Raw genomic sequence first — 19,870 nt, forward strand, 5'->3', positions numbered from 1 at the left:
TGAGCTTAGCTGGCAGCGCAAGCTGTTTAAAATGCACCAACGTATAATGCACAGTTGGTTTAAGTTCTATTGAAGCTTAACTTTCCAATTTGGATTCATTTCTTCTGAATCTGAAAATGGTGAGGCTGCAAAAATGAAAAGAATGTTTGTAAAGAGATTCTTAAACTTTTAATCCCCATGCCTGGAACTAGATAAGGAGAAAATGTCAATTTCAATGTATGTATGAATTACTCCGTAAGGGCACTATGCAGTTTCACTCTGCTTTTAGACCAAGAGCACCACAATCAGCTAGTAGCTATAAGACCATTCATTTCTCATAGAGCTAAGGCGCTGGGGAAACCCGGCCAACATGGGGTCAGACAACAAGCTTGCCAGCTGAGATAGAGCCCAGCTGAGACATTTCCCCTTTCCCAAACAACAGATTTCCACAGGGCCTTTTTTTCCAACCTATTTCTTTCATTTCATAAATCATATATCGTTTTATAATAATAGTTCTGCCTGGAAAGTGCAAAACAGGGAAGAAGAAGTGATGAGTCTCTGATGAAAATCTGATTAATCTGATTGGCATTCTAGCATTGGAATTCAACAAATCATAAAATATTCTAGCTCATTTCTTTTAGGGTTGTGTTGGTATGTTGAAAAAATAAGTATTAGAATGACAAAATCAAATTGCCATTGTTAGATAGCATAGATGACAGAGAAGATATAAAATAATTCAGCCGTGTCAAATCCAAAAACAATGATCACAGCTCTCAGTTGCATCACCCACTCAAACTCATCTCAAGGGTAAAAACTTTTTCAGAGAGCTGATTCGTGGTGCACACTGACACATACACAACGATCAGACGGCATGAAAAATCAACAGAGAAAATGATGGTGGATGTAATAAAGATATCCATATGAAGTGGGGATGTCTTTGAACGCAACTTTTCAAAAAGCTTTCAAGTATAAAAAGTAGTTGAAATTAATTCCACCTCCATCAGCTACAGCAGCAAAATGCTACGCATGAAATGAGTATTAACAATATAATACTGTAATGCATAATAATATGTCATTCACAGGAGGCTTTTTTTATTGCAGGTTGAGTGCTTTCACTTAGTTTCTTTTACAGCACATTTTCCTGATAATACCTTTGCACTTCTACTTAAGTAGGATTTTGTATAAATTGCTTGGATAATTGAGCATTTTTAAATTATACTATTGGCACTTTTACTGAAGGAATCCCAAGATTAAATATGTATCTGACACAGGTGTAGCTACTAAATCTGACCCACCTTATTTTTCACAAGCTTCTTGATCCAATAACTGAAGACACTGGTTTAAAACTTTCAAGTTAATGAGCTGAAATTATAGATACAATATGAATGTTTATAGGTTGTTTTGCCAGGGAAGATGTAGCCCTCTGTTAGAGTTGTGGGAACCACAAAAATACTCCACTCAGTCCACTCAGCAAGGCCAGGGACTTGAGTCAGAAGGTAGGCTGTTATAAAAAAAAAAAGGAAAAAAAAAAAGAATGGTGCTGCAATACTAGCCAGATAATGTGTAAAACAAAATGTAGAGTAGTGAAATGAAATTTGATCATTTGTTTTAACTGATACAATCCAATTAGACCTGGATCGAACAAATCTGTAGGATTCACCCTGGTCGTCTCTAATCTGAATATTACATCTTCCTCCGATAACAACTATTAATCAACTAATAATAACATTATCACTTCTATTCCCATATAGTCTTCTTTTTCTTCGATTCCCCCTCTTTTTCTCCCTAGCTAGGAATAGCCAGTGAAATGTCTCTACACACTGTGCTCCTTGTCAGTGCTGACTCCACTGTTGTCTTAGGGAGGGTTTAGACAGCAACGTGCCTCCTCCATGACACATGCTGCAACATGTGTAAAGGTCAATGGTATCCTCCAGCTCCCAAAACCCTCCATCCAGGCACCCCAGCTAACCAGTAGGAGTCGCTAGTGCAGTGACAAGGACACGATCCCTTACTGGCTTCCCACCCACCAACATAACCAGTGGTGTTTGATTGAACTCACGGCCAAGCTGGAGCTAGTAGTGGAAGAGTGTTCTGTCCCTGCACCACCCGTGTATTTCTCAGGGCAGAACAGTTAACTCAATTATTACACCACCGTGTCAAGGACATTTTCATAAGAAAGTCTATGAGAGAGAAAAAAACCACTAAACATCACACTGCCTTTCACATCCGCTTTGATGCATTTCAGTGAGGGGGCACAAACCAGCCATGTCCTAGATAAACGGTACCCTGCACTGCACTGAAAGACTACAGCAGTCAGGTTTACATAACAGCAGACAATGCACGGGGATGCACATCACTTCCAGAGCTCCGTAAGGAAAAACACAGGCTTAAATGCTGCCTGTCCATTATTTTTTAAACCACAGAAGATCTTCTCTGCAAAGATATGGATTTTGAGATGTCTCACAGCCTCACATTAGGAGTCATTTTGTAGAACTTTAGAGAAGTCGTTGTAGACTGCTGTAATTTATTTTGGTGGATTTTAATTATCTGGTAAGGACTTTGCACTATTCCTTAGTCTCAAATTTTACATACATTTTCTATTTTTGTTTTTGTGATATTTGTTGAGTAAACACTCAAATGTGATCAGAACTGGCAATAGTTTGTAGGTTTAGAATAAGCATATTTATTCAACAAAGTGCTGCTTCCTTTGTCATGAACACTGCCATGTTCAGACTGTTGGCTAAAGCTGTTTAGTTTTGTGTGTCTGTGTGCGTCCCCAGTGTCGGCTGGCTAAAACGTCAAGTGCAAACAGACCACTGCTTGTAACTGGCAGACATGAAAGGAGCATCTGAGAGGGGCTCTGGCCTAAAATGAGTAAAGGAAAGACAACAGAGAATAAGGGTGAACACGGGTGATTCGGCCTTTTAGAGATGAAGAATGACAGGATTCTTGAGTGACACAGAGGTGTGCGTGTTTCCTGAATTGCTAACAGAATTTCATTAATCATTGAAGTCTATAAACAGGATCAGCTGTTTGAGGCAGCAGGGAAAGGAATTGGGTAATAGTGGGCAAAATAATGCATAGACCAAAATGCAAAGAATTGATGTTGTTGACTCATTAAAAAACATGGACAGAATAATTACTCTCCAGAGTCATGATTCACTAATGCTTCGAATTAGTGCATGGTACCCTCCAGCACAGAGCAGGATACAAGGCCACTGCAGCAGCATCTTGATGCCCCCCCCCCCCTATTTTTTTTTTTTTTTTTACCTATTTGTCCTCCTGAGCTGTCAGATATTATACAACCACTCTCATGCAAGCTTTTGGCAATTAACACAGCCATGCTTCAGCTAGCAAAGAATTCTTATTTAACACAGTTCGTAGGACAATGCGCAGTGTGGATCTCTGTGTCATGACGCTTTGAGTAATGATTGAGGAAAACTATCCAGATGAGAATGAAGATTGCAAAAGAAAATTATTTACTCCCAGCTCTCCAGATAACACTGCTGTGAGAGGGTTTACAGAACTGGACAAAAGGATGGGAGTAATTATTTTGATCAATATAGTACAATGAATGTCATGTTCTTCTTGCAAGGCCCAACTATTACCAGCCTTATCATTGGAGGAAATCAATTCAGCGACCCTTCATAATGCTCGTGGAGACGCCATCCAATTTGCTGTCAAGTCAATAATCTGTTCGGGAGAGATCGAACCTGCAAGATTTCTCCAACTTGGCTGGCACACGCAGCCAAAGCACAAAAGCACTCAGATATTTCACTTCACTCTTTTTAAAATCCAAAAGAAGTTAGGTTAGTACACGTTTGTTTCTCTCTGTTACTGACACTTCTTTGCAGTGCAGTCAGGCTTAAAACAGGTTTGCTGAATACAAATGAACACCAGGAATCTTTTATCCTGGGAATGGCAGCAGCTCAATGACCTGAGTAGACAATGAGTCAGGAGGATGCCTCAGCACCTTTCGCTACAAAGCAACATAAGTGACCTGCCACTCGCCCAACTTGAGTTGCTCATTTGAGCCACAGTACCACACTGGAGGTCAAAGCTTTGTGAAGAATCTAACTCCTTATCTTCATTTACTTTCACTTAGTCCTTAATATTCTTCATCCAAAAGCTGCAATTATATTTGCTTTGTTATGGATAGAATCCGTAAAGGTGCTATTTGTCAGTTTGGTCTGCCGTTGAACGTGGTTTCTTGCCAGGAGCAGGTGGTGGTGACTGTCGCTTGACAAGAGCTTCGGCCATCGTTGTCTTTATAAGACCTGTGAGCAGCAGAGTCTTCAGGGCAGACAGTGAGTCTGTATCGGAAAGCGAAAAGACGGGCTGGAATGGGCCAAGGCTAGCTGGTTAGCATGCTAAGCCCAGGAGATAAAAATAAATGATAGAAACAAGAGTTAACATTGGCATTGCTTTCCACCACGGGAGACAGCTCTTGGCGAGTAAAGGAATGATGTTTGATGCTGGACTCGCAGCATTTCTTTCTTTCTAGACTGGTGTGTAAACAGCTGTCAATGCTAACGTGGGCCATGTAGCAATAGCAAAACTCACAAATTGCTCCTTTAAATACTTGTCTTAAAGCTACAAGCACAAAAGCGTCCTATCCATCATGTCCAATGCACATTTAAATGTACCCGTACCTCTGTGGACAACATAAGTCATCATTTCATGAGTTTATTTTTGATTCTTTTTTTTTTGGTATCTCTCAGTCCTACCACAGGGAATGTGGTGGCACAACTGCTAAAACCCACAGGGATTTTTTAAAATTCTGTATGCTGTGTCCTTCGCCTGCACACTGGCCTCAAAAAACTCAAAGAGAAAAGAAGCGGCCTTCATACTGAGCACCTACTCACACAACTAAAGTATTCTCCATCCTCTCTTCTATCCCCTCCCCTTATTTCTCTCTCTGGCTGATACTTTGCACAGTGTTCCTCTAATGAAAAACTTAAGTCCTCTGATGTATAAACCAAAAAAAAAAAAAGGCACAGATCACAGAAGCTTGCAGGTTGCATGGAACAACAAAATTATAAAATTCCTCACAACAGCAGCCCGCAGTTTAAAGTAATTTCATGAATTTCACAGTATGACATGCACTCAGAACAATTTCAAAGCCCGAGTTGATTTTAAAGCAGAAAAAAACATTCTTTTTTTTCAAGGTTTCTGTTGATGTTTGCACCGCTCCAAGCGTTCTGAATGTCAGATGGGCAGATTCTCACTTGGCAACACTAAGAAATGGCAACTCAGCTCTCCCACTGCAAAACCCCATGGGAATGGAGAGAAAAAGAAAAGAGAAAATGTCTCTTCATTTCTAAGATTTCAAGGGACAGAAAAAATATATTTAATGAGGCTCTGTGTTGTTTCTCCAAGCAGAAAAAAAAGCCTTCAGATTCTGCTGCCAGATGCCTGTTAGAATAGGCTAGGAAGAAGAAAAATGGAGAGGAAAATACATACAAAGCCCATGAACTACATTTTAAACACAGAGACCCTGCAGGCATGCTTTTGAAGACAACTGTTGGCAGGCTATCATAAAATCCATCATTATTTAGACAGATTAAATCACTACATCCAAACAAGCTTGATATTGCAGCTATATGGTGCTCCATGCACCCTTCCACATTCAAGGTTCAATTGTCTCAGCCTTTACTTGCACCTAATATTGTCGAGGTTGTAATTTAAGTGTGATTTTGTGGCTCTTGGGGGACTGAAATGAAACTGCCGTCATTACCAGCTCCCTCACTGTGTACAGAAAGGCTTGCAGCTGACACAGGATGCATTTCAAATGCCTCTGTGCAATCCCTCAGTCTTTTTGACAAGGACAGATCCCCACAGTGGCTTTTGGCTGACACATCTAAAGAAAGAGTGGCGTCGCTTTGAGTAAAAAGTAAAAAGAAAATAAAACATATTAAATACAACAGCATTTTGGAACACTAAAAAACACATAATGTCTTCATTTCACATGCATGCAAAGCTTTACTGTGAAGCGGGCTGGGCATGTTGCAGGAGAATCGATGTAAAGAACTGAGAACGGCTACAGTGATGATGAGGTTAGGTGACAGGGGTGCAGGAGGAGCAGTGCGATATAGATGTGTGGTCACCGGCCAGGCAATATCGCCCTGGAGACAGAGGAGCTACACAGGTTCCCGAGCTCTGACAGCACTGAAGACTAACAGGCTCACACATACAAAACCCTGAATGCATTCAAAACATGTCTCCATAAACACGCATACTCATCCAAGAGGGATCTGCATCTCATGTGCATGCATGTGCACAACTAAACGTAACTGCAGATTGCTTGTATGTGTGAGCTGAATAAACGGCTGAACAGGAAGACATCTCTAATGCAGGAAAACTGTGTATAAAAATAAAACTGAGGAGGGAGAATAATAGAGATTGTCTCCAGTGACAAAGAGCCTAAAAACAGCAGGTCTCCTGTAAGATTGTGTACCCTCTTGCACAATCACACCACATAGACGACAACAACCTAGAATCTGTAAAGATGACTAAATATAACACCATCCTGCAGATTAAAAGCCACTCCTCCTCCTTCCTCATGGTCCAATTCAGGCAGACTAGATGAGAGTTACACCAGATGTGTCATATAGGAAGGTGTTTTGCTACAAATTGGATGATTAACAGAGCTGTGGAGCCAGCAGTGAGGCATTTGGCTGTGGTACGGAGCTCAGTGAAGAGTGATTGGCTTTGAGGGCCGAGGGAGCAGATGGGACAGAGACACAGAGCTGGACCGAACGACTGAGCGCGCCTCCCTGGGTTTGCATCAAAATATCACTTCCATACGGGTCTGTGCTCAGTCTACCTCCTGAAGAGTGATTCCACATGGGAAAAAAAAAGAAAAAAAAAAAGCAAAGAGCTAGCTCTGCTTCTAGCAATATTGCAGCGGCTTGTTCTTCATAGCAAGTTATCTCCGCCTTTAGCTCCACCCTCTTAACATTAATTATGCAGCTCAATGCAGCACTCCGAATCCCTACTGCAGCTCACCCACACTACAATACTCTGTCGCTTTCTCCCACTCTCTCTGTCTCTGTCACACACACAAACCACCGGGTCTCTCTTTTTTTCCTTTCATATACAATCTGAGCTGCCCACAACCAGAGACAGCATTTTCCTCCGAGCACTGCCTTGTCAGTAGTGTGCTGTTGCAAGGAGATGTGACTGTAGCTATGCTTTTTCTTTTTTTTAAGAGATTTTGCAAGGTTAAATGTTCAAACGTGTTTATTGAAGGTAAAAGAAAATCACTACACATGTGAAATGCAGCTTAATAAAATATTAAATCTGTTATTTATCTATTATTTATGGATCACTGTTTTGATGCACCTGATGTCCTACAGAAAAAATGCTACTTTTTTTCAGAAACCTTTTAATTCACAACATCTGATATGATTGATATGAATGAATACACTTACAATGATTATCAGTTGGATTACTATCTTTAGTTGCAGCGTGACTCACTTTCTGCACATATTTTTGCTGTATAATTTTCAAAACCTGGTGCTGATTTCATTGCAAATCAGAGGCAAACACAGTCTGATGTGCCGAGGCAAACACACTTTGCAGCTCAAACACCTGTCTGGCGAGGTGTAATTGACTCAACGCCTTCTGAACACGGCGAGAGACACAATCAGACCTTGTCACAGGAAGCAAAGAGAGTCCACGCTACGCAATCTGAATCAGCTACATCAGCAAAGTGGAGGGAAACCAGAGAACACACAACGAGGGAAGCTCTCACGCTTCAGCCGTCCACCCCCCACCCACCCACCACCCCCCCAGGCAGGCAGTGGGACGGAAACGTAGCAACTGTTTATGGAAGCAGAAACAAGCTTCTCCTTCGTTTCCTAGAGCTTTCACATGATTAAGATTCATTTCACATCTGCATGCATGTGTTTGTGTGCTTGCTTGCGTGTGTGTGTTTGTGTGTGACACAGAGAGAGCATTGCTTGCCACGGCCAAAAGCTGTATAATTAATCCAACACAACTTAAGTGTGAGGCTACCCTGCGTGAATCATTCATGCACACTGTACACTGCCTGACTTTAAACTGAATAAATTGTGGTTTTTGTCTTTCATGTGAGCCGACATCAGACGGAGGTCTTAGCGGTTATTCATGGGATCATTATTTCTCATTCGCCACACACATTATCATCAACAAAATGTCAAACCAAGGGCACACAAACACAAGCTATTTAAGAGTACATGCTGTTTGCCTCCCTATTGTTGCCATTTCAATAAGTTCAATAAAGTATATGTCCATGTTTGCAGAGATACTACCTCTGGAACAAAAGCAAACAGCGCGGCAGATGTTCCTAATGAGGAAAACATAGCTGGGGAAGGTGGGATCACTCAGCTGGTATTGGGTAAAGTGAATGTGTTATGTGCTTACATAATCCAGGGGGAGTGTGAACTGACTACTCCCTCTCTCTACATGACAATGTGCTGGCAGGCGCAGGTCGGCTGTTTTTGTCATGAGCGCCGTGTTGCCATCACTACTTAAAAATCTGTGCATCATCAGATGTCCAGAATTCACGTCGGCGGGTCAAAAGCCATTTGTAAGGTTGCTGTTCATCAGCAGGCAGCCCTCTGTGCTGTGCAGCTCTGCTGCTGCAGGGGTCTTTTCAGTGCATGGAACCGGATGGTGAGCAGAGAACACAGCGGGGGCTGGGCACTGCAATGTACTGCAGTGCTCGTAGCTCAGCTATGCACACCCACTCTCTTCCATTCTTGCTCTGACAATCTCTCAATCTCTCGCTCTATCTCTCACCCTCTCTTGCCCATACTTGTATCATTTGTCTTGCCTTCCTCTCTTCACTTTCTCCTCATTGCTTTTGTCCTTTTCATGCCATTTTTTCTCCATACTCTTAAAGCTGACTGTAATGCATGTGTCAAAGGCTGTCTCTTATAGTCTTCATTTAAACTACACTTCTACCCTCTGTCACTGACATGCACAGAAAAAACATTTACACAAATACATACATAAATACATCCTGTAACCTTTTCCTGGGGAATATGAAGAAGTGCCCTCCTTCTTCCTGGTTATGGAGAAGGCACACACACGCACACTGTTCTTCTGACACTTAAGTGTATTTATCAAGGTGTCATTTTAGTATCCCAAAGAGGGTCTGCTCACTTTAAACATCTGCAGTGTCCTCTATTTTCATCTGTACAACATAAACAACACAGCAACACTATTTCTGCCTGTGGGTGAGTTTTTCAGCACCTGTCCTCGTCCCGACATGGAGAGTTTTGGGATTGTTGCTAACTGTACTATGTCACAGTGACAGCCGTTGCTGCTCCGCTATGTTTCCTACACCATCATTTACAGGGGACACTTAACACTCATGTCGCACAGCCTGGGACAGAGGGTGTTGTATATGGAGGATGAGCAATGACAAGCCCAACAGCTGCTCACTTCCTCCAAAAACCCCACGACTCTTGGAAAGAGTTACAGTATAGGACCTATATGTACATCGGAACAGACATCACAATAATAATAATAAAAATAAAAACCTTGACAGGGAACTTGCTTTCCCAGCATTTAGCAGTAAATTCTTGCAGATGGTCAGAATTGTTTATGTTGTAATGAAGTAGCTGCTAAATCACTGAATAGGCTTAGGTTTTATTAAATCACAGGATACAGGCACTTTAAGACAGAAACAGTGTGCAAGAGATGGAGGTGGTTTAACCACTTCTCATTAGATAGAATGGCTGGTTCTCATTAGATAGAATGGCCAGCCATTCTATCTAATGAGAAGTGGTTAAACCACCTCCATCCCTTGCACTCTCTTTCAATCTTAAAGAGTGATACTGGCTAATTCTTGGCAACAGCAGGGAGTCCCATTTCTGTTCCCCATTAAATAGCTGAGGTTTCTGATCATCACTATGTGAATGAGTTTCTCAGTATGCTGGCTGCATCCTGCAGAGACACTTTCCTGGTCGCTCTCAACCATGACATGAAACAAAGCTTTGTGTCACAGTAGGTGTCAGAAATGTATGGGCTGCAAGTCATTAAATGTTTTACATGTTCTTTTGAACATAACATGTCTGTCTTTTAACACCTCCTCAATGGTTCAGTAATTGATTTATGGGAAACATAATTAGTTACTCGCCATTACTAGCATACATAAAGTATAATTTCTCCTCTTTTAATAATGTTATCAAATACTTCAGTGTAATAAGCAGATGTCAAACCTGAGTGATTTTGCTGCTACAGTCAGTGACATTACACAGTGATGTGTTATTCTGAGCTTTGAAGTTAAAAGAAAAGCAGAACCCCGACCTGGAAAATGCAGTCATAATACAGGTAGGTAGATGAGGACACAGAGAGCTTTTTAACATGACACAGCTAGGGGCTGAGCTTTCAGTGTCTCTGCAAAAAACATAGTTCTCTTTAAGATGGACAGTGTTTGAGACAGGGAGAGGTGCATGAATAATGAAGTGTTTTCTTCATGTTTTCAACTGGAGAACAGATGTGCACAGCCTAACTGCAATATCAAATAAGGACTTGGAAATATGTACAGGCGGGTAGTTTATGAGGTCAGCTGACTAGACATAGTTAGAATTACTTTTGCCTTAAACTGCCCTCTAACCCTCATTATTTAACACTGATTTGCTTGAAGCTATTTGAGGGAAGCACTTATCAACAGTCTTCGCTTAGTGCTCTGTCCATGGTGCTGAAATGGGTTACATTTCCTTCCCTGGCCTCTCCTCTCCTAATCCCTGTATAAAACTCAGTCTTGAATAATTAACACATTATTTAAAACCAGTCACTGGTTTCAACAATTCTGGCCAGGTTCATGCATGTCTTGTGCTTATATCTAGTATATGAGGGTGAAAGGTGTTACTGTTACTTCCAAGTAATATGACAACACCAGTACATACTGTACTCTTCATCCTGTCTAGCTTCGCTTATCAGCGTGCCCACACAAAACACACTAAGTCCATCCGTTATTTCCTCCCATTCTGCAGCAGGCCAGTGTTCACACACGTTTTCATCAGAGAAAACACACAGTGCCCACTGCTGGACAGTATGAAATCTTCATTCACAAATGATGAAGGTCAGACTTCCAAAAAAGACAGTGGGATGTAATAAATAAACTGTGAATGTCCCTAAAGAAAGCTGATAATGAATGCATAGTGGAAAAATGTTAGTATGAATCAACTGCCTTTTCCTTTAAACAAACAAAGCGTCACTTTACTTTGTTGTTTGAGCTCATTTTAAAATCATGATGAACCGTATCTTCAGTGTATAAATACCCCAGACATGAGAACACTACTTTTCTGTTTCTTTGGTACACTGTCAGTAAGTGACCAGTACTAACCAGTACGCCCAGTTCACCCAATCAGAGAGCCTACTTTTGCGGCAGGCTCAAACTGAAGTAAGTCCCAGAACAGATAAACAAAACAAAAACTCTTCACCAGGCTCAAACGAAGCCAGTTCAGTCTGTTATCTAAGCAACCCCACTGATACTCAGAATACACAATGAGAACATGCACGGCAAAACTAGAATGAGCTGCAGCCGTCTCTGAGTTCATCAGATTACCTTGAATTTAGAGAATTAAGGACAAAACTTTACTCTTATCCCAACCAAGGATAATAAATAAGCTGAAATGGTGACAGTTATTTTATAAAGCTAGTAGCTGGTTTGAGTCGCTCTGCCTGGCACTGGCTGCATGCTGAGGCAGCTCCACTCAGGGATGTAATGGGATACTGCAGCACTAGAGAACCGTGTGCACAGAAACTTGCCTAGAAGCATCAGGGAGTCCCGCACTAACCTTCCCCCTCCTTCTCTCTTTGCGCCTGCCTCTCCCTCTGCTTTTCTGTCAAGTCCTTATCATTTAAGAAACCATTAAAGTAGATATCCATAAATGTAATTACACATGAAAGACTGACAGAGAGCAGATACTGTGGCTGAACACATTCTAACAAAAATAAACAAAAAAACAACTTCAGAAGTGTAAAAAGCCAGCATGCCTGTAGTAGGAGGAGAACATAGCCGCTTACCCCTTATGCAGGTTGCTCTCTCCTGGACGCCGAGCTCTTCCCCTTCTCCACAGGCTCAGAGACACTTTGAGATAGAGAGAAAAATAATCAATCTCCTCTTACTTTCTCTTATTTCCAGTTTCAGAATGAATAAGTCAGGAGTGTTAACACAGCCCTCTAGACACACCTTTACTCTGTCCTCCTGTAAACTCTGCCACATATACACAAACAGACACCCATTCAAATGCACCCCAAGACTGGAGTACCCAAATTGATAAAGATCTGCTCAGGGGAGGGATAAAAACTACACACACTCACACACTGCAGTTTTTTTTTCTCTTCCTCTTGCCCACTCGCTCTGCTGCTTTTTTTTTTTCCTCCTGTCTTTGCCTGCACTGTCTCCTGATTGGCTAAGCTGCTCTTCAATAACATAAGCTCTCTTCTTTAATTGGAAGGGGGCCAGTTATGTGGTGCACCAGAAACCCTCCCGCCCAGCTCATCTCTCTTCTTTTTTTTTCCCTTTTTTTCCCTAAGTGCCTGTGGAGAAGAATGCTGAGCTCTGCAATTTCATACACACATCCTGAGCAAAGAAAAAAAAAAAGCGGAATGAGGAGGACAGAGGAAGGGGGGGGAGGGTGAGAGCCGGAGAGGGAGGGGTGCTGCGGGGTATGTGGGAGAGAAAAGGAGTGAGAATGGGAATGGAGGGGGGGAGCATTGGAGGCGAATCAGTGGACCGCAGTGGGACAAGCTGAAGCTGCATGGGGAACAAAGAGACTGGGGCTATTAGGTGGAGAGAGGGCATATCTGAATGCACAGTCCTCCAGCTGCAGCATGTTGAGGTGTGACAACGGGTGAGATGAAGGAAGATTATTTCCCTCCACTCGCTGCAGCGCAGCTAGGTGGCTCTACTGCAGTGTGGAGTCTAATTGCCAGGCATGAAGGGGGATGGGAAGGCAGGAGGATGAGGAATGGGAAAAGCTGAGCGGGGGTTGGTAGCAGTGATGCCAAAGTACAGTCTTCCAGCCAGCCTGGATATATGGGGGGGGGGGGACGGGGGGGGGGAGCGGGGGCGGGGCGAGGGAGGGTGGGGGGGGGTGAGGGGGGGGGGGGGGGGAGCTGCAGGCAGCCACAGCGGTTAATGCCTTTTCTCCATGAATTATTGAAAGTGGCCCAAAGGAGAGCGGAAGGGTCACAGGCAGCAAACCAGTAAGCCAGTTCAGACAGTCTCATTGCCACTGAGGTTTATGTTAATTACTTGCACTTGAAGTACATGCTGCCAAATAGTTAAATGGATGCCCCTTTAGTAAGATTTTTACCCTTCTTATTTAATAAAACACCTTGAACGGATATTGTGTAGTATTAGCTTGCTGCTTTTCACTTCAGTTTCATGATGTGTTAAAAGGCTTTCTGATCCTGTAGAAAATGGATGTCGAGATTGACTTTGAGGTGTCAGACTCCCCGCCCCTGTCTTTAACTCACATCTGGTACAGCCATCCTGTGTCCCAGCTGCATTAAAGCACAATACCCAATTAGATCAATAGTGGACCATATGATACCTAAAACCATCTGCAGAGGCTTTAATGAACACTACAGAAGTTATATGATGCCCAGAGAGAAATGCAAATACACTGTTTGCTCAATCAACAACATAACTGCCTGGTGGGTGAATGGGCAAATAAAGAGATACCTGATATTTTAGGCTCATTGTCCAGGTGGAAAGTACCATTCATGATGTTAAACCAGACGGGACAGGTGAACAAATTCAAGAAATATCAATAATAACAGATAAATGTAGATGAGCATGTTTTGGAGGCTGTTCTCATCTTTTTCAAAAATCGGAAAATACTACCTTAAAAAAATGAATAAGTAAAATAGATAGCCGATAGAATTATGTCCTGCGTGTGATCTACTTGCAGAAGTTCATGAGGGTTCAGCTGACTTTGCTGTACAAAGAAGAATATTTATTTCCAGATAATCTGTAAGATAACATTTTCTTGCTGAAAAAAAAAAAAAAATCATCAGGGCCACAAACTGTGCAAATAATACAGAAAAGTACATAAACTAAATATTACAATAAATAATCATTTCCAGTAATCATCTGCGCATGTTTTCCTTCATCACTGTGGTCTCTGCTTTCACTGGAAGGCTGTAGACTGTGATGGAGATGTTTGTGTGTTTGAAGACCTGTTCCAGTATCTCCGACACTCTTGCCCACTCCAGTCGATCCAGGCCACAGCCAATACTGTTGGTGAGAGATAAAACACTGTTTAATTGCAACAGTAACAGAACAAACACAACTTAGTCACATTACAAATAATTTAATTAAGGAAGTGAATATTTCTCTCTCGATAAAGTACAACTTAATGACCGGAAATGATACCAACCGAGGCATTGATATTTTTGTTACTCCGTTCTTTTCACAGTGAAACTTCATGTCCTCCAGGCTCAGTCTCAGGCTCTCATAGGTGGGTTTTTGGCTCGCCTTTTTCTTTGTGATCTGCAATAAAACAACAGGAAAGCAGCAATATTTACTGCAATCTCTTTTAAATAAGTTATCTTAATTTTACCTAAGGCTCTACATCTGTATCCTCAAAAGTTTTAATTAACTGTTATATCTTTACCAGATAGTAGATGAAACGTCTGTCTCTTCTCAGCACAGCACATTGTCCTGTCAGCTTGTCTGTTTGGATGTGAAAAAGAATAATATCTACATCAGAACAACACACAATACGAACCTGTAGCATAATGGGTTTTAAAATCCCATTCAACCTCACCGCCCTGCTGCTGAACAAGCCATTACAAACTAATACTGTGCAGCAAAAAACCCACAGATGTTTATTTTAAGCTCTAGTGACAATTTGTCAGAATGAATGTTAGATGAACATTTACAAAATGAAGCATAAGACATCAAGAATATTTTCATGTTGTCACAGCTGGTAGTAGGCACAAAGGCAGGCAGGACCCAAGAGTAGACACACAGACGAGCTGATATAGTGGAGTTAATAGAAAAATTATGAAGACCAGGCTTATAGGTAGAAAGGTGGACAAGAAAGCTGGTGGGCAGGGAGCAGACAAGAGGCAGCAAAACACCAGGCAAGGTAACAAGAATGAGAGCACAATGACAGACACACCAAAAGAAGTGAAACAATCTGGCAGCTGACTGATGGAAGAGGGCAGGTATAAATACAGGGGAGCAAATGAGGAAAATAAGGAACAGGTGTGTAGGTAGGCGGGGAAGTTCCAGTGATTAGGAATGGGAAACAGGTGAGCAGGTGGATCTGGGAACAGGAGGAAAGTCCAAGGACATCTGGTGGGCAGATGGAGTATGACAAGAGACAGAAACAGAACGGCCAACATAAATGGCTGAAAAATGAATAATGACACATGTGATGAGATACAGGATATACAGAACACATAAATATACTTTATGCACATATTCATACAGAATATGTACAATATGAATTTGGGACCAATCAGGCACCTCCCTGATGGCACTGCATGATAGATAAGACACCTAAACACCTAAATATCTAAAGTACCTATCTTTGTACAGTACTGAATGTGATCTTTCCAACTGTAAAGCTAAGTATTTATGTTATTTCATGTGAAAACCAAGCCAGTTTTTCTGTGCTGAACAAAATGATCGCCTGGGAATCAGTGCCCCTAAAACAAGACATTTTTACTCCTGATGAATTTTTAATGAGAGGGCTGACTCACTCTGTTCCTTTAACTCCGCTACCCCTCTGAACCTCTGCTTGAACGTCACTGCTATGCCTGCCCCCATGCGGCAGTCCTCACTGATGCAATGGGCCAGAGCCTCGTCCTTAGGGCAGGCGAACAGGTTCCCAGTGACATAGTCGAGTCTCCAGCTGTCCTCTGCAGACTGGCCAGGAGGGGGCAGCGTTACACCGTGTGATGAAACATGATGGCATCAGGAAATAAACAACCAAACTAGAAATAAACTTTTCTTTTTGAGTGTAAGCTTTACCTTAATTTTGTCAGGGCTGAGTGGTTTCTCAAGTTCAGACGACATTGACTACGGAGAGTCGAGGACTTGTGCAGTGAGTTGTGAGTCGGTTTGTGTACGGTCGTCGACCCACATAAACACAACGCAGGATTATCGGCATTCAACTTCTGCTAGAAGATGGGTTAACTAACTCATTATGCGACAGTAAAAGGGCTCATATACCTTACAAGTAGCTGACAGCAGCTGGCCGTGTTAAAGCTGAATAAGGGGACTAGGATGCTATTTCTCTTTGGTAGCGCGGTAAGCTAATCAATTTGCAGGAGCAGGAAAAGGAGCAGCCACGGTATTTGTGTATACTCTCGCGAGAAAAAGCTGCTTTAGCGTTGATTGCAAATAAAATCAATGTCACATTTATTCTTAAGACACCTCTGGAACTTTCCTAAATATAGGAGAATTTTTAAGTCAAAAGAAGTTTGATAATATATTATTTATTCTTATTCTTAAGTTTGTACATAGGAGAAAAGAGACCATCTTTCTTAGTGTTTGAAATAGATTGCAAGCAGTACATCCAAATGGTACTCTAAAAACAAGAATGCTAGTAAAATGCTAGATTTATGTCATTTGTTTTGTATTCTTATGTAATACTCTACATTGTGATACTGTGAGGTCATTGTATTAATTCTGTCTCAACCCATTTGTTTGCTGTTACTGTTATTCAATACAATAAAAAAAATAAAAAAATTGAAAATGCTGAAAGTTTTAAGGGTGATATTCTGTAAATTACGCACAGTATACAGTATATTAACACCAAAATCCATAATTTGACTACATATTTGTACAAAACATTTGCATAAGAATGTTTACAAAAAAATGAAACTACAGCACCTAATCTTGATATTTGTTGTTAAGATTTAATTTTCAAAAATAATGTAATGTCTGAAAAAACAAACCAAGCAGTGTGAAATTGGTATTTATTTATTCGTTTAGGGGTGAGACTCTGCAAACTTTCAGGTGTTTTCTATTTTTTCTGGTTTATTAGATTTCTATTCAGGTTAAAGTAAGACTGAGCTATGATGGAAATGAAGATTAGGTCATTAAATTGAGCACACCAATAATATATAAAGATATAGACTGTCCGACCTTGACTAGTGCAACAAAACAGAAATAAATCTCAGTCTGACCATGCACACAAAGTCCCAAGAAGAGGTCCAATCATCCTACTAATGTGAAAACACAAGGGAGGACCATGAGTGTGTATGTTTATTACATAACTTTTATGCTCATTTAATACACAAAACAATAAAGAGAATATAGTCTGTGCCTTATGACTGCAGCATCTATGAAATGCAGACACATACCTACAACACCAGTGATAAATAAACTGTTGCTCAGTTGCTACATAACTTGATGTGAAACCTGAACCAAAATGAATGAACAGAACAAACTCCATTACAAGCGAAATATAGCATTGCTGTGGAGATGCATCTAAATCTTAAATGACAACATATAGTACAATGCCAGGATGACTGCTGTGTCGTTTTCTTTTACATACAAATAAACTGTAATTGGTAAAAAAAAAAATCACAAAATAATTGCATAATCACATGTGTGAGGGATGTGTGCGGGTGACAGACTGACAGTTCATGTTACAGCCTTAGAAGTCAGCACTGCGCCTTCGCTCATTGATCCAGTCCCCAGGGTTGACGTCCATCTGCAGCATCTTCATCACCCATTTGTCCCTCCGTGCTCCGTCAATGAACTCATCCAGCGAGAGCTCCCCTACATGATAAGGGACAGTTATTCTCTGGGCTTATTTTGCTATACATTTCTTTGTTCCTGAATTCACAATTTTGATAGGAGGAGGACCATTGTACAGCTGATGCCCACATTCCTCTTCGATATGCACAAACAAAAATGAGCTCATGCACACTTTTACATTAACACCCCCACAAAACCATTACAGCAGCCTGACACTGCCCTTTTAAATCATCCACGAAGCTTTTTAAGCTGTCAGAAAACTATTACAAACACTCACCATCTCCATTTTCATCAACCAGCTCAAATATCCGGTCAACCACTTGATCTGGGGTCAGCAGATTGCATTCCTCATCCAGCTCTCCATGGCAGGCTTTCTTCAGTCGATAAATAGACTGAGATTGACAGGAAAGGATATTTCAATGAACCTTGCATTGATGACAGCTCACCAGAGCCTACTGATTTATCTTGAAATATCCTTTAAAGATCAATAGTGTGCTACATTTAGTTAATGTAAAATAGTTAATATTACCTCCACAATTTCAAGAAGCTCTGTTTTATCAATGCATCCACTTCCATCTTTATCATACATTTTGAATGTCCATTTAAGCTTATGTTCCAGTTTACCCCTCAGGACTAAGTTCAAGGCCGCCACGTACTCCAGAAAATCAATGGTGTTGTCCTGTGTACGTAAGGGGAAAGAGTTAAAATGTTATGAAGGGACACTTTGACTTGATTTAGGATAAAAAATATATATTTATTTTGACAGGCAAAATGTCTGTATTATAAAATACTAGATAGAATATTTTTTAAAAATCGTCTTATTAGAAACACCAATAAAAAATATGTGGGACTGCAACTAATAGTCATTGTCATTGTTAATTAATTGTCCAACAATGTTCATGGTTAATCAGTTAATTGCTTGGTCTATTACCTGTCAAAAATATGTTATATAATTATTGTAAATATATAATTTCTCAGTGCCCAAGTTTACATTTTCGCATTGCTTGTTTTGTCTGATATCAATATATCAGATTCAGATTATTTTCATAGAAGACTAAGAAAACCAGAAAATGTTTATGTTTCAGAAGCCTGCACATTTATGGCACGACCGCAATTAATCAACTATCAAAATTGGTACTTAATTTTAAAAAGCATTAATTTTCTGCCTATTGGGTAATTGGGTGAGCAACTAATTGTTTGAGCTCTAAAAGAATATGTGCTCAATAACTGGCATTAGTTGCAGCTGTCACAAATCTTTTGTTACTCTGGTAAGTGTAGTGTCAATGCTAAAACGAGACAAATGACTATGCACACGTCTTGTATTACCACAAAACAGAAGTCTGTACTTACGCCATTCTTGTCAAAGGCTCGAAACATGTTTTCAATGTAGTCTGCAGCCTCTTTGTTGTCAGTGACGCCGAAAAAGCTCTTGAACTCGTGCATGAAGAGAGTTCCACTTGGGCATTCCACAACAAATTTTTTGTACCATTCCTGCAGCTCTGCCACATCAATTTCCTTGTCTGGGTCACTGTCCTCACTCAGGCGCTGACCCATTGTGGAAATAATTTGTCTGACACCCTACAGACTGAAATTATTTCTCACATTACATGAAACTGTATGACTTGGTTAACTCTTTTTAAAGCGTTCCTCTACATTACAAAATCTATAAATCTCAGTCCTCAGTAAGTGCTGCAACTAAACTTTGTGCAAATTGGTAAAAACCAAAATGATTAAAGTAAATGGCATTTAAGTCCATACGAGCTGACTTGTTTTTGGCTCTCTATTGTGACAAATCCCATCTGAAAGTGAGGATGAGACACGGACTGTTATGGATCACATGATAAGGGATTAGAAATGGACACTTGTCAAAATCAATTAGCTCACAGACACTTCATGAAAGGATTTCCTTGTGCCCCTGCTTCTCTATGTTATACTGAATCAGTGTTTGGATAGGATAACTTAAACTACATATGTGTAAGTGTAAAGGTAAAACCCGCTATGGTAAACTGAAGGTAGTCTGTATGGCAAATGATAATATCAGATGGGATAAAATATGAGGTCAAGCACACTGTCATCAGGCTTTCTTAATTCAGACTACACATGGTCAGGCTACCACACAGTTACTTGTTACTTGATATACTAAAACTGAGGATATGTCAGGGA

General features: G+C 40.9%; 3 protein-coding genes across 3 annotated transcripts in view; all 3 read right to left on the reverse strand.

Annotated features, from left to right (window-relative positions):
* The window catches only part of LOC111238192 (synaptotagmin-2-like), a 54,381-nt gene extending 42,097 nt beyond the window's left edge, over nt 1-12,284 (reverse strand). Inside the window, exons 1-2 of the mRNA XM_022767595.1 lie at nt 12,170-12,284; nt 12,004-12,067 (exon numbers count right to left, since the gene is read on the reverse strand). The gene's annotated coding sequence lies outside the window, so the exon portion shown is untranslated. The remainder of the gene's footprint in view (nt 1-12,003; nt 12,068-12,169) is intronic.
* Nucleotides 12,285-13,595: 1,311 nt separating this feature from the next.
* Nucleotides 13,596-16,281, reverse strand: oard1 (O-acyl-ADP-ribose deacylase 1). Its single transcript, XM_022767605.1, has 5 exons — nt 15,971-16,281; nt 15,700-15,865; nt 14,604-14,662; nt 14,367-14,479; nt 13,596-14,224 (listed from the first exon to the last, which is right to left on the reverse strand). Exons 1-5 carry the CDS (start codon nt 16,013-16,015, stop codon nt 14,077-14,079), a joined length of 531 nt encoding a protein of 176 aa, XP_022623326.1. The 5' UTR covers nt 16,016-16,281; the 3' UTR covers nt 13,596-14,076.
* A 627-nt stretch (nt 16,282-16,908) lies between these two features.
* guca1b (guanylate cyclase activator 1B) lies at nt 16,909-19,499 on the reverse strand. The gene is made up of 4 exons (XM_022767589.1): nt 19,058-19,499; nt 18,237-18,386; nt 17,985-18,099; nt 16,909-17,728 (listed from the first exon to the last, which is right to left on the reverse strand). Exons 1-4 carry the CDS (start codon nt 19,259-19,261, stop codon nt 17,604-17,606), a joined length of 594 nt encoding a protein of 197 aa, XP_022623310.1. The 5' UTR covers nt 19,262-19,499; the 3' UTR covers nt 16,909-17,603.
* Nucleotides 19,500-19,870: the final 371 nt, after the last annotated feature.

Source organism: Seriola dumerili, unplaced genomic scaffold (assembly GCF_002260705.1).
Source record: "Seriola dumerili isolate Sdu_G_001 unplaced genomic scaffold, Sdu_1.0 BDQW01001222.1, whole genome shotgun sequence".
Classification (NCBI taxonomy): Eukaryota; Metazoa; Chordata; class Actinopteri; order Carangiformes; family Carangidae; genus Seriola; species Seriola dumerili.